A 17,635-nucleotide genomic window follows, 5' to 3' on the forward strand; every position below is an offset into this window, starting at 1 on the left:
GGTTAAAACAAGCGCAGAAGCCTGACAAAAACCAGAACAAGAACAGAGCAATAATAACCCAGACAATTCTTCGAATGCGAACACACAACGCAACCAGGAGAATAAGCACACCGCGACAGACAGGAAAACAGAGCACAATAAACGGAAACAAAAAACGCACAACTCTCACGATAACGGAGAGATAAACCAACAACTCTCACAAAGGAGACAATCCCAAATCCCTAGCAAGACCCCGTGGCTATCTTGCTATAATTTCCAATAACCCTGGCAAAACCCCTTGAATGTTTTGCCTATGTTGCAAGCTTAACGAAAGACAGAGGATCGGCGGAACCAGACTGAATCGAAAGGGAAAAGATGCAACCGAGAGACACTCCAAACATGGACATGAACCCTAAAGCCCAAATCGGAACATATACAAACATGGAAGAATTTGAAAGATAACACAACCTGGAGATTCAGTATCGTTATCCTTTCTCTTTGCTTAACTTCTGAACTCTCGCGGCGGCTGGCAACCACTGGCGGCGGTAGCACTCACGGTGACGAAGCCTAACCGGACAGGGATAGAAGCATCGTCGTCGAGGAGGGAAACCGAGTAGAGAAAGAGAAATCGCGATGAAGAGTTATTGAGTTTGTGAATCGCGTTTCTAATCGCAAAGCCTAGCAGAGGGAATCGCAGAGTGAATCGCCGTGAAGGGTTTCTAATAGCAATCAATCGCAAACCCTAGCAGAGGGAATCGCAGAGCTTCATCGTTTCATCGCCGTGAAGGGTTTCAATCAATCGCAAACCCTAGCAGAGGGAATTTTATCTTATAAGCTTGTATACACAAGCAAACTCTAAACCCTAATTTGTTTTCCCTGTTTTCCCTCCATTTTATTTTGCAATTTTTATTAAAAAATAATACAATTTTGTCTTGACTAGGATTCGAACCCACAACCATTCAATGCAAGCCAATATTTCCAACCATTATGGCAAGTATACCAATTGTGATTAAAATTATGTGCAATAATTGTTTATATTATAAGCTTGTATACACAAGCAAACTCTAAACCCTAATTTGTTTTCCCTGTTTTCCCTCCATTTTATCTTGCAATTTTTATTAAAAAATAATACAATTTTGTCTTGACTAGGATTCGAACCCACAACCATTCAATGCAAGCCAATATTTCCAACCATTATGGCAAGTATACCAATTGTGATTAAAATTATGTGCAATAATTGATAAGCACCATCAATTTTAAAAGTATATCATATCAAAATTATTGTTGACTATATTATTCATCACGAAATATTTTTATGTCTTTCCTGATCAATGATTTTTTTTCTACCGGATCATAAATTTAGAGAATAATTATCATGTGAGATTTGGAAAGTTATTATCACGTGTAATTTGGAAAGTTATTATCAAACTCAATTCTACTAAATCAATTTTTTTTGCAATACAACCAAACACAACCATAGTCATGTCACTAATCACATTCATTATTTTGTTTTTAATATTGCAGATTTAATATTAACCGATGATCAATTGATATAATATGCACTAGCAGACCAATTGTGATTTAAATTATGTCCACAAAGTGTTAAGCTCTATCAACTTTCATAGGAAAGATTTCATACGACAATTAAGCACCATCAATTTTCATTGCACAATTTAAACAATTAAAAACCGATAATCTCTTATACTATAAGCTTGCTAACATAAGCTAACCCTAAACCAAATTTTTTTCCCCTCATTTTCTCTTTCTTTTTATTGCAGCTTTATATTAAAAATATACAGATTTGTCATCGAACCTGCATATCTTACTTACAATAAAACCTTTCAACCGCTAAAACATGTGCTTCAATTATGAAAGAATTTAGGAATCTTAATATGTTAACCCTGTTTTCAATAAATTTGAACGGCGGAATTAATCACAATTTTTATTTATTTATGGATGTCTACTTAAGTTTATGTTCTTGATTACGTCTTTAATTTTTTTTTAACCTTTAATTATCATCAATTTTTTAACCTTTAGTTATCAGCAATTTTTTTTTAATAAGTAAACAAAACGATGGGGTTCAAAAATTATTTAAAAAATATATAAAATATAAAATAAGCACATAAACAAATATAGAATAATTAGTCCATGAAATTTCCTATACTACTCTTATTAAAAATGCTCTTAGAATTTTTGTATTTTATTTTTTATTGTTATATATTACACCTAATTAGACCCATGCACCGCATGGGTCAAAGTTCTAGTAATACATAAAGAAGGATATGATCTATACACTAATACAAATTATTATATTCCAAATATGAGGAGAGAATCAAATCGCTGCAATTATATGCGTGATTATCCAATATCCATTGTTATTTTTTTTTTTTTTCAATAGATGAAATGACAAAGTCATGAAAACTCATATAAAATGGAGTGACCGAGATTATATCCATTGTTCATTTTGTTACCAACACAGCATAGTATATGTTTGCAGAACACTTATTTTAGGTTCGAATCAAATAAATTGGACGGGGCCAAACAAGAGTGTGTCAACTAAAGCCCAAAAAGTAAAAAATCAAGGCATGAATTAGACATATTAGACATATATAATGAAAGGGAGACATAGAATGAAGGCATTGAATATATGATTGAAATCTTGATTTCCTCTCTCCCCTCTGATATTTCTTCTCCTATTCCCCTTATATCTTCTTCCTGTAATTTCAATTTCTATTCTATCTAGTATTTGTGGATTTCTCCATTAACTCTCTTTAATAGATTCTTGGATTCATTACATGAGTGTTATGGACTGGGCCGAAAGTCTAGTAACTAGGGAATCGCAAGATAAAACTGTCGAGCAAGATCCAATAAGAGACTGCTCGCAAGCTATGTTCGACAAGACAACGGTCTCAAGACCAACGCGTATTGTAACGGCTGTTCACCGGAATGATGAGCATTAACTGCTCATCATGGCTTTTCTAACCATTTTTCGGCAGCCACTTGATGGCCATAAATGCCATCAAGGGTCTTGGCCCATCGCTGGGGGTATATATACGCAGCTCATTACCATTCACAAGGTACGTATCATTTAGCACAGAAAACCTTCATTCCACCTAAACTGACTTGAGCGTCGGAGTGCCTGCAGGTACACAACCCCCCTCTGTTTCAACAGGAGCTTCAACGGAGCAAACGCCGGCGCGGTCGTCTCTTCTGACCAGGTAAGATTAGTGGCGCCGTATGTGGGGACTAGCTTCCCAATTTTTTCCCAGCATTAAACCAAAAGCTTCCAACAACAACCAACAAACACGACCAATGGCTGGCGTCAACAACCACAACGTCCCGGAGCACGTGGCAGAGAACAACCTATAACAGGGTTACTCGTCGTATCACCCGCTCGACGGATAGCTGGCCTTCATCACCGGAGACAGCCAAGAGCAGCAGAACATGGACTACGAGCCTTACGTCCTTGAAGGCCGCAAATCGAGGTAGCTGCACCACCACCTGCGACGGGAGCAATGACTCTTCCTCAGGGAGCACCTATGCAGGACATCATGGTCGCATTGGTCAACGCGATCAACTGCCAGTGGACATGATCTTGCAGCAGAACCATAAATTCGAGCAGCATAATCAAAGGTTCGAATCTCAAAGCCGTTGCATAGACGCAATTGCGGAATCACGAGTCACGACACATTCTCAACATCCTCATGCTTGGCGATCTCCCACGCCGGTAAGGTGCAGAAGCTTCTCGAGATCGAGAACGCCACCTCCTCGGAGAAAGGCTGAGAGAAGAGCAAGCCCAAGGAGAAACAAGGAAGTCCCTCGAAACTCCCTGCATCGAGAGGAGAGACGGGCAAGGTACTCTCTGAGGAGACGCTCCCCAAGAAGGGCTACTCCTCCTCCCTGACACCAGCGAGGCCGATCCCCGGCTGAGGAGGAGAATCACCAAGGGTCACTATCTAGGAGAATTAGGGAGCTCCCATTGCCAACCGGATTGGAGATACCTTCGACAATAGATACTTACGATGGCTTAACATACCCTGACGAGCACATCGAGAATTTAGAAGCTCTCCTCGAGTACCGGAATGTACGAGGATCCATCAAGTTCAAGCTATTTCCGAGCACGCTACGGAAAGGAGCAATGACATGGTACAAAAGCTTGCCTCCGGGATCCATTGATTCCTGACCAGATCTTTGCGGTCGTTTCAAAGCCCATTTCACTTCGTCTAGGCGCCACCCGAAGACAGAAGCAACGCTCGAAGCGATCGTGCAAGGGGAAACCGAGTCTCTAAGGTCCTATCTCGAGCGTTTTACCAAAGCTGCCGTCGAAGTAAAAATAGAGGAGAGCATGAAACTTTATTTATTGGACAGAGGTCTTTGTCGAGACAGTGACTTTGCCAAAGCTGTTGGCATCGAGGAGCCGTAAATTCTATATGCTTTCTTCAAAAAGGCGCAAAAGTACATTGCCTATGAAGAAAAACAAATGGCCATCGATCTAAGGAGGCCTAAAAGTCATGAAAAGTTAAGAGATTATGAAAAAGACGAAGTCGGACCCTCGCGTAGAGGAAATGAAAGAACAAGAGAGGACAATATCAAAGAATCTAAACCTCCACAGGGCAAGTTCACCGGATATGCTAAATTTAACGTACCGAGAAAATGAATTATTGCCGAAGTCGCTGCTGCTGACTTCAAGAAAGCTAAAGTTCGCTTCCCAAAGCAACTGCAGATAAATCCAAGTTTTACCGATACCACAGAAGCCATGGGCACATGACTGAAGATTGCGTCCACCTAAAAGACGCGATCGAAATTCTCATTCAAAAGGGCTATGCCCGATAATACGTCAAGGCAAGAGAGCAAGTCCAACCCAGGGAGCCTCGAGAAACTCCAATGGCCGTTGACGCTCCCGAGGAAGATGATAGAGCAACGATACCTACCGCGTTCGCTATATCAAGGGCCGAAATCCCTCTCCCGTCCCAGACTCTGATGAAGAGGCATTGATGAGGCACTTCAACGCCCACATGAATGACTCATGGGAAAACTTCTCAAAAGCCATGGTAATCACGGGAGGAGGGATCAGCAAAAAGACCATCAGTTCGATAAAAAAGAAATATGAGGAGCTGGAAAACATTTGTTTGGTGAATCCCGTCATCGTATCGAAAATCAAGGAAGGCTCGATACCACTAGCATTTTACAAGGAGGAGGTACCAGGGGTCTCCCTCAATTACCAAATATCTTTGCTAGTGAGGGCACGCATGGAAAACTTTGACGTCCACCGAATCCTCGTGGATCAAGGAAGTTCGTGCGATGTCATATACTCAGGCCTGTTCAAAACTCTTCAGCTGTTAGAGAAAAATCTCATCCCTTATGTTGGCCCTGACCTTCAAGGATTCAACGGTTCGACCACTAAGCCATGGGGATATCAGCAGAAATCGCTACCTACTTCACTATTAAAACATCGAAGCAAAATAGAAGGCAAGGAAAGGATACAGGGTACTTACTTGTTGGAGAAAAGGAAGAATAGTGATGATGTAGTAGCAATAGAGGCTTCGAATCGCATGAAACTCTTTGGAAAATTTGAAAGCTTGAGAACTTGGGAAGTTGAGAAGTCAAGAGAACAAAGAGAAGTGATAAAGATTCGAAAAATATATCCCTCTTTTTCTATTTATAGAGGGATCACCAACAGACGCACCTATACGAAGTACAACAAAGCCACCTCCATCTGGGCCGTTGTATCAATCCAATGGCTGAGATTCAAAACGATCTAACGGCGCACACACCGCCTCACAGCAAACGAAAAGGCGTGAAGATCCAACGGTTGGCAAGCAACCTCGTGATTCAAACCCATTTAATAGCCACTCAAGTGCGATTTGAATAGCCTTTACACGTGGCGAAAGGAAACGAAGCGGCTTGTCCCTTCAAGTCAAATCCACCTCCTCGCGAGAATCTCGCAAAATCCAACACCCGATTACCTCGAGAAAGTCGCTAACAGAACGGGAAAACCGAGATTCTCGGCAAAAATCAGAAAGCTCAAATTAAATGCCCGGATATGTCGCCAGGAAAGTAGGCCTCTTACGCATAACTTGTGGGCCTCAAGTAAGTCCACGGAACCTCGACAAACACTTCTCGCACGAAATGCTTGAGAATGTTTCTCGTTGCTTCCACAAAGCCTTACTCCCCGAATAAAAGGGACCCTCGCGAAGTCACCTAGATGCTCCGCAAACCAGCAGCGACGAAACTTCAAGTCATTATACTCACATCTGAGCATAACGACTAGGGGGCTCCTGTTCTGGACTGGGCCTAGAAGCTCAAGTGCTGAGGAACTACAGAAGTGGGCCGTCGAGCAAGGCCCAACGAAGAACAGCCCAAGAAGCTATCTCCACGAACCGAACGGTCACAATGCTCGACGCGTTGTAACGGCCGCTCACCGGAATGATGAGCATTAACTGCTCATCATGGCTTTTCTAGCCGTTTTCCGGTAGCCACTTGATGGCCATTAATGCCATCAAGGGTCTTGGCCAACGCTGGAGGCTATATAAACAACCTCTCCTCATTTCACAAGGTACATTATCTTTCTTCTGTGAAAACCTTCACTCTACACTTAAGCTGACTTGAGCGTTGGAGTGCTTGTAGGTACACGACCCCCTCCGTTTCAGTGAGGGCTTCAACGGAAAAACGCCGGCGCGGTCGTCTATTTTGATCCGAAAAGATCAATATGCTAATAGATAATGTCAAATAAATCAATTCTAATCTAAAAAAAAACCTTAAATAAGATAAATTGTTTGTTTGGAGTTTGGTTACTACAAATTATACTTTGAGATTCTTTTGAAAGGAAATTCAACTTAGAGATAAAAACTTTAAGTTTGTCTCATAAGTATAGTTCAAATGGTAGCTACTAGGGACATTATTGTAGCTGGAGTTCGAATCTCAGATCCCACATTCCTCCACATTTAAATGTGTGACAGTCTAGCCACTAGGCTAGTTGACAAAAAAAAAATAATTTAAGTTTGATCTTTAGATCTTAGAATCAATGACGAAAATATCCATAAGCCTTAAATATGTCATACAAATTGTATTATATCCGTCCTAAAATAAATGATACGGTCGACTGCTTCACATTTGCTGATGTACAACTTTGATAATTAATATCTTTAATTATCTATTAAAAATTTGATATTTTAAAAATATTTATCGAAACAAATCTAACAATATTTTATATGCTAATACTTGTTTTTATTTATATGTAGAAAACTACCGTCAAAACTAGATACTCCCTCCGTCCCAAAATATAAGCAAAACTGGGTCAAAAAAACTTGATGTATTTGGTTAAAGATTTGTACCAAATACACTCACTTTTGTTGACCAAATTTTATTTATATTTTGGGACAAAGGGAGTATTTGAATAATGTATCCGGTAAAATTAGGTCATTTACAATGAAACAGAGGGAGTACATTATATTGTTAGTAGTACAAGATATGTTTTGGAGAAAGAAAACAAAAGAATTTTTTTGGAGAATGTTGTGAACAAAATAAAATGAGAAAAAAATATGTGTTCCATCCGGCCTTATTTATAAGCAAACGTTGTTTTTTAAATTCATTGAAAAACCAATATATCTAGTCTATATTTAAGCTAGATATATTAGTTGTTCAATGAATATAAAATATAACTTTTAGTTATAAATATCGCTAGATGGAGTACAGTATTAATAATGTAAAATAATTTTATATTATCATTAATCACGATTATAATAACATGAAAAATTAAACTACTCCCTCCGGTCCTTTTTATAAGGAACACTTTGAAAAAATCACACAGACCAATGAAGCACATTTAACATAGTTATTTTCATTTAATACACTTATAAATTTAAATTTATTCCATGTATACCCTTATTTAATTACTCTTTATTCAACTAACTTACTTATTTTTAAATTCTCTCTCATAATAAATAAGGGCATAAGTGAAATTGAACATTTAAAACATTTGAAAATTGGTCAAAGTTTCTTATAAAAAGGACCAAATTTTTTGCCCTAAATGTTCCTTATAAAAAGGACCGGAGAGAGTATTTCTATTGATTGTTAGCGTAAAATTTACACCGATGGTGCACTGCTCGTGCGTATTCTATACTCTAAAACGGTTGACAACATTTAAATTATTTTGACACGTTAGTGCCTTTCCGTTGAATAGCATTTCCAGAAATTGATGGAAGAAACATTTTGTCAGAATTAAATTGACTAATCGTTAAAGAACAAGTTGTCAATTTACTTGTGGTTGTCCTTCCAGAGACAGCAATCGAGTCAACAAACCTTTCAATTTCAAAATTGGCGGATTTATATTTCCTCGTGACTCACGTTGTATTATTTTGCACATTAAAAAATAAAAGTTTAACTACATCCTTACGATTATTTTAGGTTTTAATTTGGTTCCTTATGTTTAAAAAGTATTAATTTAGTCCTTTACATTTTAGCTTTTAAGTTTGTCATTTCGATCAATTTTGTCACTAACACCGTTTGAACAGTATACGTGTCAGTGTGTCCAAGTACCACATGTCGGTCCACATATGCAAATTGGTTGTCACATGTGACAAAATTGACGGAAAGGACTAACTTGAAACCTAAAATAAACGTAAGGGACCAAATTGATACTTTTTAAACGTAAGGGACCAAATTGAAACCTAAAATAAACGTAAGGGACCAAATATGTAGTTAAACCAAAAATAAACGCCCACCAATGAAGATGCTCTAAGAGGTGTTGAACCGAAAAGATTGGGTATTTATTCAATACTACTTTCTCTGATATTAAATAAACCCTCTATTCCACAAGTGAGCTAGTTGACCGCGTCATGTATGCCAAAATATAACTTTGACGATTAATATTTTTAATTGTATAATAGTAAAAATTATAAAAAATATGATATTTTGAAAATACTCATCGAGATGAATCAAACAACAATATCTTATATGTTAATATTTGTTTTTATCTATTAGTCGAAAAATATGGTCAAAGTAAGATATGTGAATAGTGTATATAGTCAAAATGACTCCTCATTTTGGGACGGAGTGAGTATAAGAGAAGATATATTTTTTAAATTTATTGAGAATCTAATGTATTTGATCTATATTATAGGCTAGATACATTAAATTCTCAATGTATCTAAAAAGTAAATTTTAACGGCAAAAGTTATGGTGCATAAGGCATTTCCTTATGCATGGTGCATAAGCCAAAAAAAAATAAAAAAATATCAGACGTGGATCCAGTGCACGCGCGCATATCGCGGAACTCTTGTTACAGGCCGTTGATTTCCATCAAACGACCACGATTCTGCAGCATCCTGATCTCATCAAGACTGTCTGATCAATCAGACGGCCTATATCATCCCCTGATTTTTGTTTGTTGTTGCGCCCCTCCTGCTAGCTGCACCCCGCTTGCTTACTTTCTGCACCCCTGCGATGTGGGTCGGCCTGCATTCTTTCACTGCTAGTTGCACCCCTCCGGATTACTTTCTGCACCCGTGCGATGTTATTTGTTTATTTTTAGTTTATTTATTCATATAATTTATTTAATTTGTATAATTTAAACCAAAAAGTATAAAATAATAAAAACTTAAAAAATAAATTGTAATAAATAAAATGTGGATTAAAAGAGGACTGACGGGTTTACATCCGCTCATCCCTCGAATGACTGAACGGTGGTCATGCGCTTTGTCTACCAGTTGTTTGTCTTCCGCAAATAAAATTAATAAATAAAATTGGATTAAAAAGGGGACCGGCGGGTTTACATCCGCTCATCCCTCGAATAATCGAACGATAAAGCTAGACAAACTAATATTAATCCTATTTGGTATTTTCGGAATCTCATCCTATTTGGTATGTTAAATGGTTTCAAGATATTATACACTGAAACCATTAGTATTGTTACATGGTTTTATATAAATACTATTTATGCAATATTATTCTTGAAATCATTATGCTGGTTAAATGGTTTCAGAGTGTTAAACAGTGAAACCATTCGTATCGTAAAATGGTTTTATGTGTTTACTGAAACCAATATTGTGTTTTTATGGTTTTAAAAATCATGGAAATCATTATGCTGGTTAAATGGTTTCATATAGTTATACACTGAAACCATTTGTATTGTAAAATGGTTTTACACTAAATGGTTTAATGATTTAAAAAACTGATTATTACTGAAACCATAAGTATGGTTTAATGGTTTTGATAGTTTTCTATGTGAAACCAAAATAATTGTTTAATGGTTTTGTAATAAAACAAAAAATCAATGGTTTCGTCTAATGATTTATGTTAATTGTAATAAATTAAGCCATAATTGCAGTAATTAAAATATGACTATATAATTATCCAACACAATTAATTGAAAATAGATTATTATAATATATACTTTAAAGGAACAAAAGTTATTATTTAATTGGAAATGGGGGGGCGCATTAGAAATTTGGGGGATGCGTTAGAAATCTGGAGGAGGAAAAAAACTGGGGGGCGCGCTAGAAATATGGGGGAGGAAAAAAACTGGAGGGCTCGTAAGAAATCTAGGGGAGAAAAAGGAAAAAAAATTGGGGGGTGCGCTAAGCAAATGGGGGGCACACGAGTAAATGGGGGGCGCGTAAAGTAAATGGGGGGCACGCGAGTAATGGGGTGACTTATGGGGGTGCGTGGAGTAAATGGGGGTGTGTTGAGTACTTTTCATTGTTTATGCATGGTGCATAAGGAAAAAGCTTATGCACCATAACCACACCCAATTTTAACTTATATATATTTAGGTAAAATAAATAAAAGTCGATAATTATTTTATTCAAGGTAAAATAAATTATGACAAAGATTAAAAATAAATTTACATATTAAATAAACAAAAACAACTTTCATATACTTAACTTTGACGCATAGTATAATTGTTTTTTGGCCAATTAACATCTCTTGTGCCTTTGGCGTTACTAATTCTTAGAATTGGAAGTTGAATCTAATTCTATTACAAAATCGATTTTAAAAAAATTGATTTATTTGATTAAAAATTTGGATTAAATACATTAATTTTATTTGACCAATTTTCCCTTATATTTTGGAATAGAGAAAGTATGCGGTCTTGAAAAACATGTTAACATTTATATTAGATATATAAGTCATCTTTCTTGTATATTCAACATTCTTCTCATTCATAATTGAAATGAGATTTAGCCACTTACACTTAAAACTCAACAAATATTGTTTAATTTTATCGATTACTTGGTGTAATGTTTAAGTTTTCATTTGTTGATTTTGTGTTGTTATAGATATTTTGGCTTTGACTTTGGGTGACTTTTTATACAGTATATGGCATTACCTATTCTTAGGTGTCCTGTGAAAGTTTTATGGAATATATATATTTGTTGGCTGTAATTTAAAAGAAAAAAATGGTACAAATCTTGGATGCAAAACAATATAGGTGCGGTGGCACATGATATACACTACAACTAAATAACATACAAATATGTCTTCACATTTTATTAGTTCAATATAATCAAACACTAAATCAAGTTTGTGTTCTTGTATGTTTGACCATTATTTTATATTATAGTCTTGTAAAGAATTTTTTTGTTATTCTTTTCAAATTGATTCTTTATTTTGCACGGTTAATTTTTAAGTTATATATGATCATCTTATAATCATGTTTTAATTTAAGTTATATTTTACGGATTGAGCAAATCTCATCTTTTGTTCCACAATTATTGATTAACGTCTTTCATAATTTAATTTACAACATTGCTATATGTTACTCTTAGAATGAGAGTTTGATCTAATTCAATCTTATAAAATCGGCTTGTAAGATGAAAATTGACTCTTAGTTATAAATCATTGCCAGCTACCCCTCATGCTCAGTACTGTTAGGCTTGTGCGCAAATACCAATGATGAGTAGTCCAACGGACCTTGGAGAGACTCTAATATTATCTTAGAATCAAGAGTTGAACTTAACTCAACCTTACAAAATCGGCTTGTAAGGTTGAGTTAAGAATATGTATGTGACATTTTTATAGAAAAGTTTGTACCTATATTATAAGTCAAATACATTAATAAAACAATGAACCTAATTTTTTTTTTTACTTATACAGTGTCACGGGCGAGTAAGTGTTTGTTGGAAAACATGGGTGTGTAGCCAATTGAATCCTGCCACAATTCATTCTTGCTATCACCTTTAGTAATTGTTTAGCAATTTCCAAAACTTATCCTTATGAAAGTGATATCATCTTTTAAGATATTGTCAAATACTCCTTCCGCTCATTTATAAGACTTCATTTGATTAAATGCACTATTCATATGTCTTGTTTTGACCATATTTTTCTAAAAATATATAAATGTAAATATTAGTATCATATAAGATCTTGTTTGATTTGTTTCGTTGAATATTTTTAAAATATCAAATTTCTATAATTTTTACTAAAAGTGAATTAAAGATATTCGTAATCAAAATTATGTATTGACATACGTACAGTGGTCGATGAATTCTTATATTTTGTGATATAGAGAGTACTATTAATTTTTGTATTTTTTGATTTTTTTTTTCTCTTAAATCCTTAATAACAAATACTAGCAGGATCTTTCTTTTCCAAAATCATTTTCAACCACACAATATGTCCAAAATAAAGAAGTTGCGGTTGCTGTTAGTTACATCGAACACATGTTCCTTAATTATTACTGTAAATGTTGAGCATTTATGGCCACGTTACGTATTTCTTTCAAGACAATTTACTCTCTCTTAGTTTTTTTAATCTTTCGAATAAACGTTGTTGTTAGGAAAATGCTAAACAGTGCCCCCGGGACACTAGTTAAGGATGTAAATATAGAAATTTCATATCGTAAACTGTGCATGCTTTAATATGTAAAAAGTTATTCTCTCTCATCAATAACTTTTTCATTTGTTTCTTTTTTTAGTATGTTTAACTAGTGCCCGGGAACACCGTTTAGTTTGACCCTTGTTTTTGAGGTGCGTGGGAAATGGATGAGTCTTTAATGGAGTGTTGTGTTGTTTTAATTTTTTTTGTTATTGTAGGTTAATAAATCAGATATATGAAGGTGACATCTTGATTAAAGTGATGGGTATTTTGCCTGAAAAGTGTATCATAAACGAACACTATTTTGACTTCGACATCAATTCATAAAGAAAGCATTTGGAATAAAATAGTTTCGTTGAAGTTGTCTCTTTTTGCTTAGCAAATGCTAAATAACAAATTAACAATAAAAAATAAGTTGACTCGGCGTGATATGGTTCTGATTGCTTAGGCGATTGCGGAGTTGTTGAAAATATCGATCACTTGGTGGTTGGCTGTGTTGTCCCTCAAGTTTTGTGGTGTAAAATTTTAAATTGGTTAGGTTAAAGTTTTGTGGTTGGCTGTGTTGTCCCTCAAATTTTAAATGCATTTCTTTAAGATACGTTGCAATTTTGTAATGAATCTACAAAATTCTTACGAAGGGAAATGTTGTCAACTCCATTTGTTAGAACGGATAACTCGATAATATCTATGTAACTGTGAAAATTTATGTTCGACAAGGAATTCCATTAATAATTGGCCGTTTTGATTCTTTGGAAATTTCTTGGAGGATCGACCGACATTTTCGGGATGCCGCTAATAATCGAACTAGTCTGTGTTTGACTAGGCAATCTATTTTTTTTCTTCTGTAGAACCGAACCCAAAGTAATAGGAATTAGACCTAACACGATTCCAATAGAAAAACTAAGGCGACCAGATCTAGTCCCCATATTTCATTATATATCAAAGCAAGATATAAAAATTTCTAATAGAAGTCTATTTAATAGATTAAAAAAACTACCTACAATGATTGGGCATACCATTACTATCCACAATGGATATTGGGATAAATACATATAATTTATATAAATAAAATGAAAATCTCATTCTCGAGTCTACGAGAATTTATTTATTTGGAAAAGAGACTTGTTCCGGTGTTCAGACGGTATTGTTTTTTTTTTAAACAACAAATTTTATTAGAAAGACTCAAACAAAGCATGAAATATGCAAAGCGAGGGAACATGATACATAATGGACAAAATAAAAACAAGGAGCCACAAACAAGCCTCCCGAAACACCAAAAAACACCAAAACTAAAGGCACACAAAATAAGTCTCCGCACACCAAAAGGAACCACAACACACCACCTAAGCGAGGTCCATAACTAGAGGACACTCCACAGTCTTCAGGCAGTATTGTTAGCCATTAGCATGTTGTTGATCTCTTTGAAAAGAGTGAAGTAACAAATTATTTGCACAAAGAAGTACAATTGATGAGGTATTGTTCGACAAAGTGAAAATTTTATCTTGATAGTAGTTGAAGACACATAAAAAAGATTTTTCTTTTGAGATAATAGTCAAATTCTTTGACTTATATTTAGAGATGAATATTGCCTCATGTGTTGAGGCGCTTTTATTTTTTACTTATATTTTTTTATAAGCAATGTTAGTTGTTAGTATTACAATGTTATGTTAGTATTTTCTCATTTGCCAGGACTTGAACCCTGGACCTCCTGCTCCTTAACCCTTAGCTCAATTAGTTTAACAGGTTGAACTTATTATTTTTTACTTAATCTTGTAAACTTTTCTTGTTAAACACACCTTATGCTTAACTTGTTTGTTAATTATAGATTCATTTATTTATTTATTTTTTTTAAAAAAACTCTGAAAGCATGAAAATTGTATAGACAAAGACAAACAAGTTATAAATATTACTCCATCAAATGCAATATTTTTTTAGCTTTCACCAAAATGCAATATTTTAGTTTAATATTTTTTTAATCTTTGATTAAGAATCTTTTCATTAATGTTAAAAAAAAAATTGCTCAAAAATGAAGATTTCACCTTACTATATCCTTTAAAGTGAATCTCTCACAAAAAGTAAATAAAAATGGCATTCACTAAAAATGAATAAATAATGAACAAACAAAAAAAACTTGCAATTTTCTGAATCTAATCATCAACCAATCTTAGAGTAATAAAACTAATTAATCTTGCTGGTTTGATCCCAAAGCATATTGGACCTATTTGATTGATAAAATAATACATACAAATATATATCTCTCTCTTATAAATCTATATGAAGGTCACAACAACCTTTTAAGGGCATAGTTAGGAAAAGGTAATTTGGCTGGTATAACCTAATCTTCATCATGATGAACTTAAATCACTATAAGTTAAGGTCAAATTGATCAGAACATTGTTGATCTTTAGGTTCACTTCCTGAACTACTGCCCTCATTTTTGTGATTGTTTATTTGGTAAGGTCCTCTAGCAACAACCCTGCAAAAATTGAAAATTCAATTAATTTTTTTTTCATAACATTTTTCTAAAATTAAGGATGCGGAATATTATTATTAGTTGAAGTGACGCTAATGTCCATTTTACAATCGTCCCATAAGAGATTTGAATTTTTTTTTTTAAGAAACTAAATTAGCCCACCCAAATTGTCACCAGAGAGAATCGAAAAATAGAATAATTTGAATTTCGTCCTTTAAACTAAACAAAAATAGAATATTGGTCCTTACCTTTCTTTTCTTTTCTCAAGGAACTTAAGAAGTGAAGCTCTTCTTGGATATCTCATATCTGTTTATCGACAAAATGTAACATTAAATTAGTGTGAATTTTTATTTTCTTGTAATGTTTCCTGTTTAGTATTTTTCTTCGCTAAAACGGCAAATGAAGATAATTAAAAATATTAATTAATTAATTTACCTGAACAATTGGTTTTGTTTCCTTGTTTCGGTGTTTCTAAGGCAGTGTTTGTTTGAGGAACTTTGGACTCCTTTGATTTTTCACTAGTGATAGGTGCACTAGGTGGATTTTCTTCAGTGCTTGGAATTTCAGAGGCTAACTTGGTAGCCAGTTCCATGATCTCGGTTGCTTTCGCAGGCGAAAAAGCATCGAATACTAACAATTTCCCGGCATAGAATAGTGTCAATTGAGGTGTTTCCGGTGTCGTTGATCTATAAGAAAAATAAACAACAATAAGAATATTGTTTCAACCAAATCCTAACAAATATTATTTAAGTAATAAATTGGTTTAAAAAACTTAATAAAAATTTAATTTTTAAAATTTTTAATAATTGCTGAGTGTTATAGGTTCATCCTACCATTGATTAATTTTATTTGGGTTATAAAGTTAGTTTTATTGTGTGGTTGGATCTGGTGATCCAACCTTAAAGCTTGTGATTAATTTTGGTTGGAAGGTTGAAGTAATAATGATTTTGTATTCATCAACCAAAGAGATCTAAACTTCTTTTTCGTTCTGATCTTCCGGTTTATAGGAAAACCAAGTCCTGACTAATTCGAAATTCAACCGAAAGATCAGAACGAAAAAGTAAAGTTTGATCAATGATAGTTCCATCCAAGATTTAACTCGGGAACTACCCAAACAATCTTAGCTGAAGTTTGATCGTCTAGCTTACGGGGAAAATTGAGTCCGAACTAATTCCCAGTTTGAGAAAAAATTAAGTAAAGTCTGACTAACGATTATTTTAACCAAAATTGAACTTGGGTACTACTCAAACAATTCGACCTTAACTAAAGCGCATTAACCACTTGCATCCGACAACTTTTTTAAACAGATCTATACATCTATAGTTAAAAGTATCATAATTTAGCAGCCCTATGCCTTCACAAATTTACATGAAAAACATTAGGTTATATGATCAGCTCATAATTTCAGAAAAATTGCAAAAATTAAATTGTCACACATACCTTATATTAGACTTCTTAATGCAAGGATTTTCCACAAGCTGAGGAAGAGAATCAATAGTTGATGCATTTAGTCTCAAACCCCCATCTGAATTTTGCATATTGCCTAACAAATCCTTTGTACTAGCTGAAAATTCCACACACACACACAAAAAAAATAAAAATAAATAAATAAATAAACAAAATTTCACAGAAAAATTTCATAAACTTCAAAATAATTAAACTATTAGTACTTAATCAAGTACTAATACATAATCAAGTACTAATAGGCAAATAATTAATTTTCCAAAACCAAATTATCCATTTTTTGACAAAACCAAAAAAACCTAAAAAATAAATTAAAATTAAAATGATAAACAATTCACAAACCATATAATTAATTTTCCCAAAATAATTAAATTAAATGATAAACAATTCACAAACCATATAATTTGTTAACAAAACAAAAAAAACCTAAAAAATAAATTAAAATTAAAATTTCATATGCTAAATAAGAAATAAACCCTTAACCATGAAATTAGAAAAAGATGGTACCTTTAGGATCCATTTTCCCAAACAATCCAGAAGCAGAATCACCAGAAATTCTCTTTTCCTTCAAGAATTGACTCAAGAGACTACAAGTCTGTGAAAATTTAAACTTCTCCGGCGCTTTTCCGGCTACTCTCCGGCCATCTGACACGGTATTTGGGAAAGTAGACATTTTTAAATTTTAAAAAAACCCCACCAAATAAAAATTCAAACTTTACAAGAATTTTCACAAAAGATTATATCTTTGATGATTTCTTGATGACCCTTTTGAAGTTCAAAGATGAAAGTATAGTTTTTTTTGAGAGAGAATGAAGAAAAATTTGGAGTTGTGTTTTTTCTTCTAAGCATGTTCCTTGAATCTGGTTTGGTCTGAAGTGTGTGACCATGTGGTCTTTATCTTGA

At 34.4% G+C, this 17,635-nt stretch overlaps 1 protein-coding gene across 2 annotated transcripts; it reads right to left on the reverse strand.

The window, feature by feature from the left end:
* Positions 1-14,908: 14,908 nt before the first annotated feature.
* LOC123884596 (jasmonate ZIM domain-containing protein 1-like) lies at positions 14,909-17,635 on the reverse strand. 2 transcript variants are annotated; one of them, XM_045933728.1, is made up of 5 exons: positions 17,240-17,635; positions 16,709-16,832; positions 15,704-15,954; positions 15,517-15,574; positions 14,909-15,271 (listed from the first exon to the last, which is right to left on the reverse strand). In XM_045933728.1, the coding sequence occupies exons 1-5, from the start codon at positions 17,403-17,405 to the stop codon at positions 15,160-15,162; spliced, it is 711 nt and encodes a 236-aa protein (XP_045789684.1). In that variant the 5' UTR covers positions 17,406-17,635; the 3' UTR covers positions 14,909-15,159. The 2 variants fall into 2 exon arrangements, with proteins under 2 accessions (XP_045789684.1, XP_045789685.1); XM_045933729.1 differs by having other exon boundaries at positions 15,250-15,400; positions 15,475-15,574; positions 17,240-17,624.

Source organism: Trifolium pratense, linkage group LG5 (assembly GCF_020283565.1).
Source record: "Trifolium pratense cultivar HEN17-A07 linkage group LG5, ARS_RC_1.1, whole genome shotgun sequence".
Classification (NCBI taxonomy): Eukaryota; Viridiplantae; Streptophyta; class Magnoliopsida; order Fabales; family Fabaceae; genus Trifolium; species Trifolium pratense.

Excerpts from the sequence above, each read along its gene's own strand:
- LOC123884596 (XM_045933728.1), bottom strand. The coding sequence starts at position 17,405 with ATGTCTACTTTCCCAAATACCGTGTCAGATGGCCGGAGAGTAGCCGGA. Across the intron at positions 16,833-17,239 it reads TGGGAAAATGGATCCTAAAG|CTAGTACAAAGGATTTGTTA; the intron begins GTACCATCTTTT and ends TGGAATTTTCAG. Across the intron at positions 15,272-15,516 it reads CTTGAGAAAAGAAAAGAAAG|GGTTGTTGCTAGAGGACCTT; the intron begins GTAAGGACCAAT and ends CAATTTTTGCAG.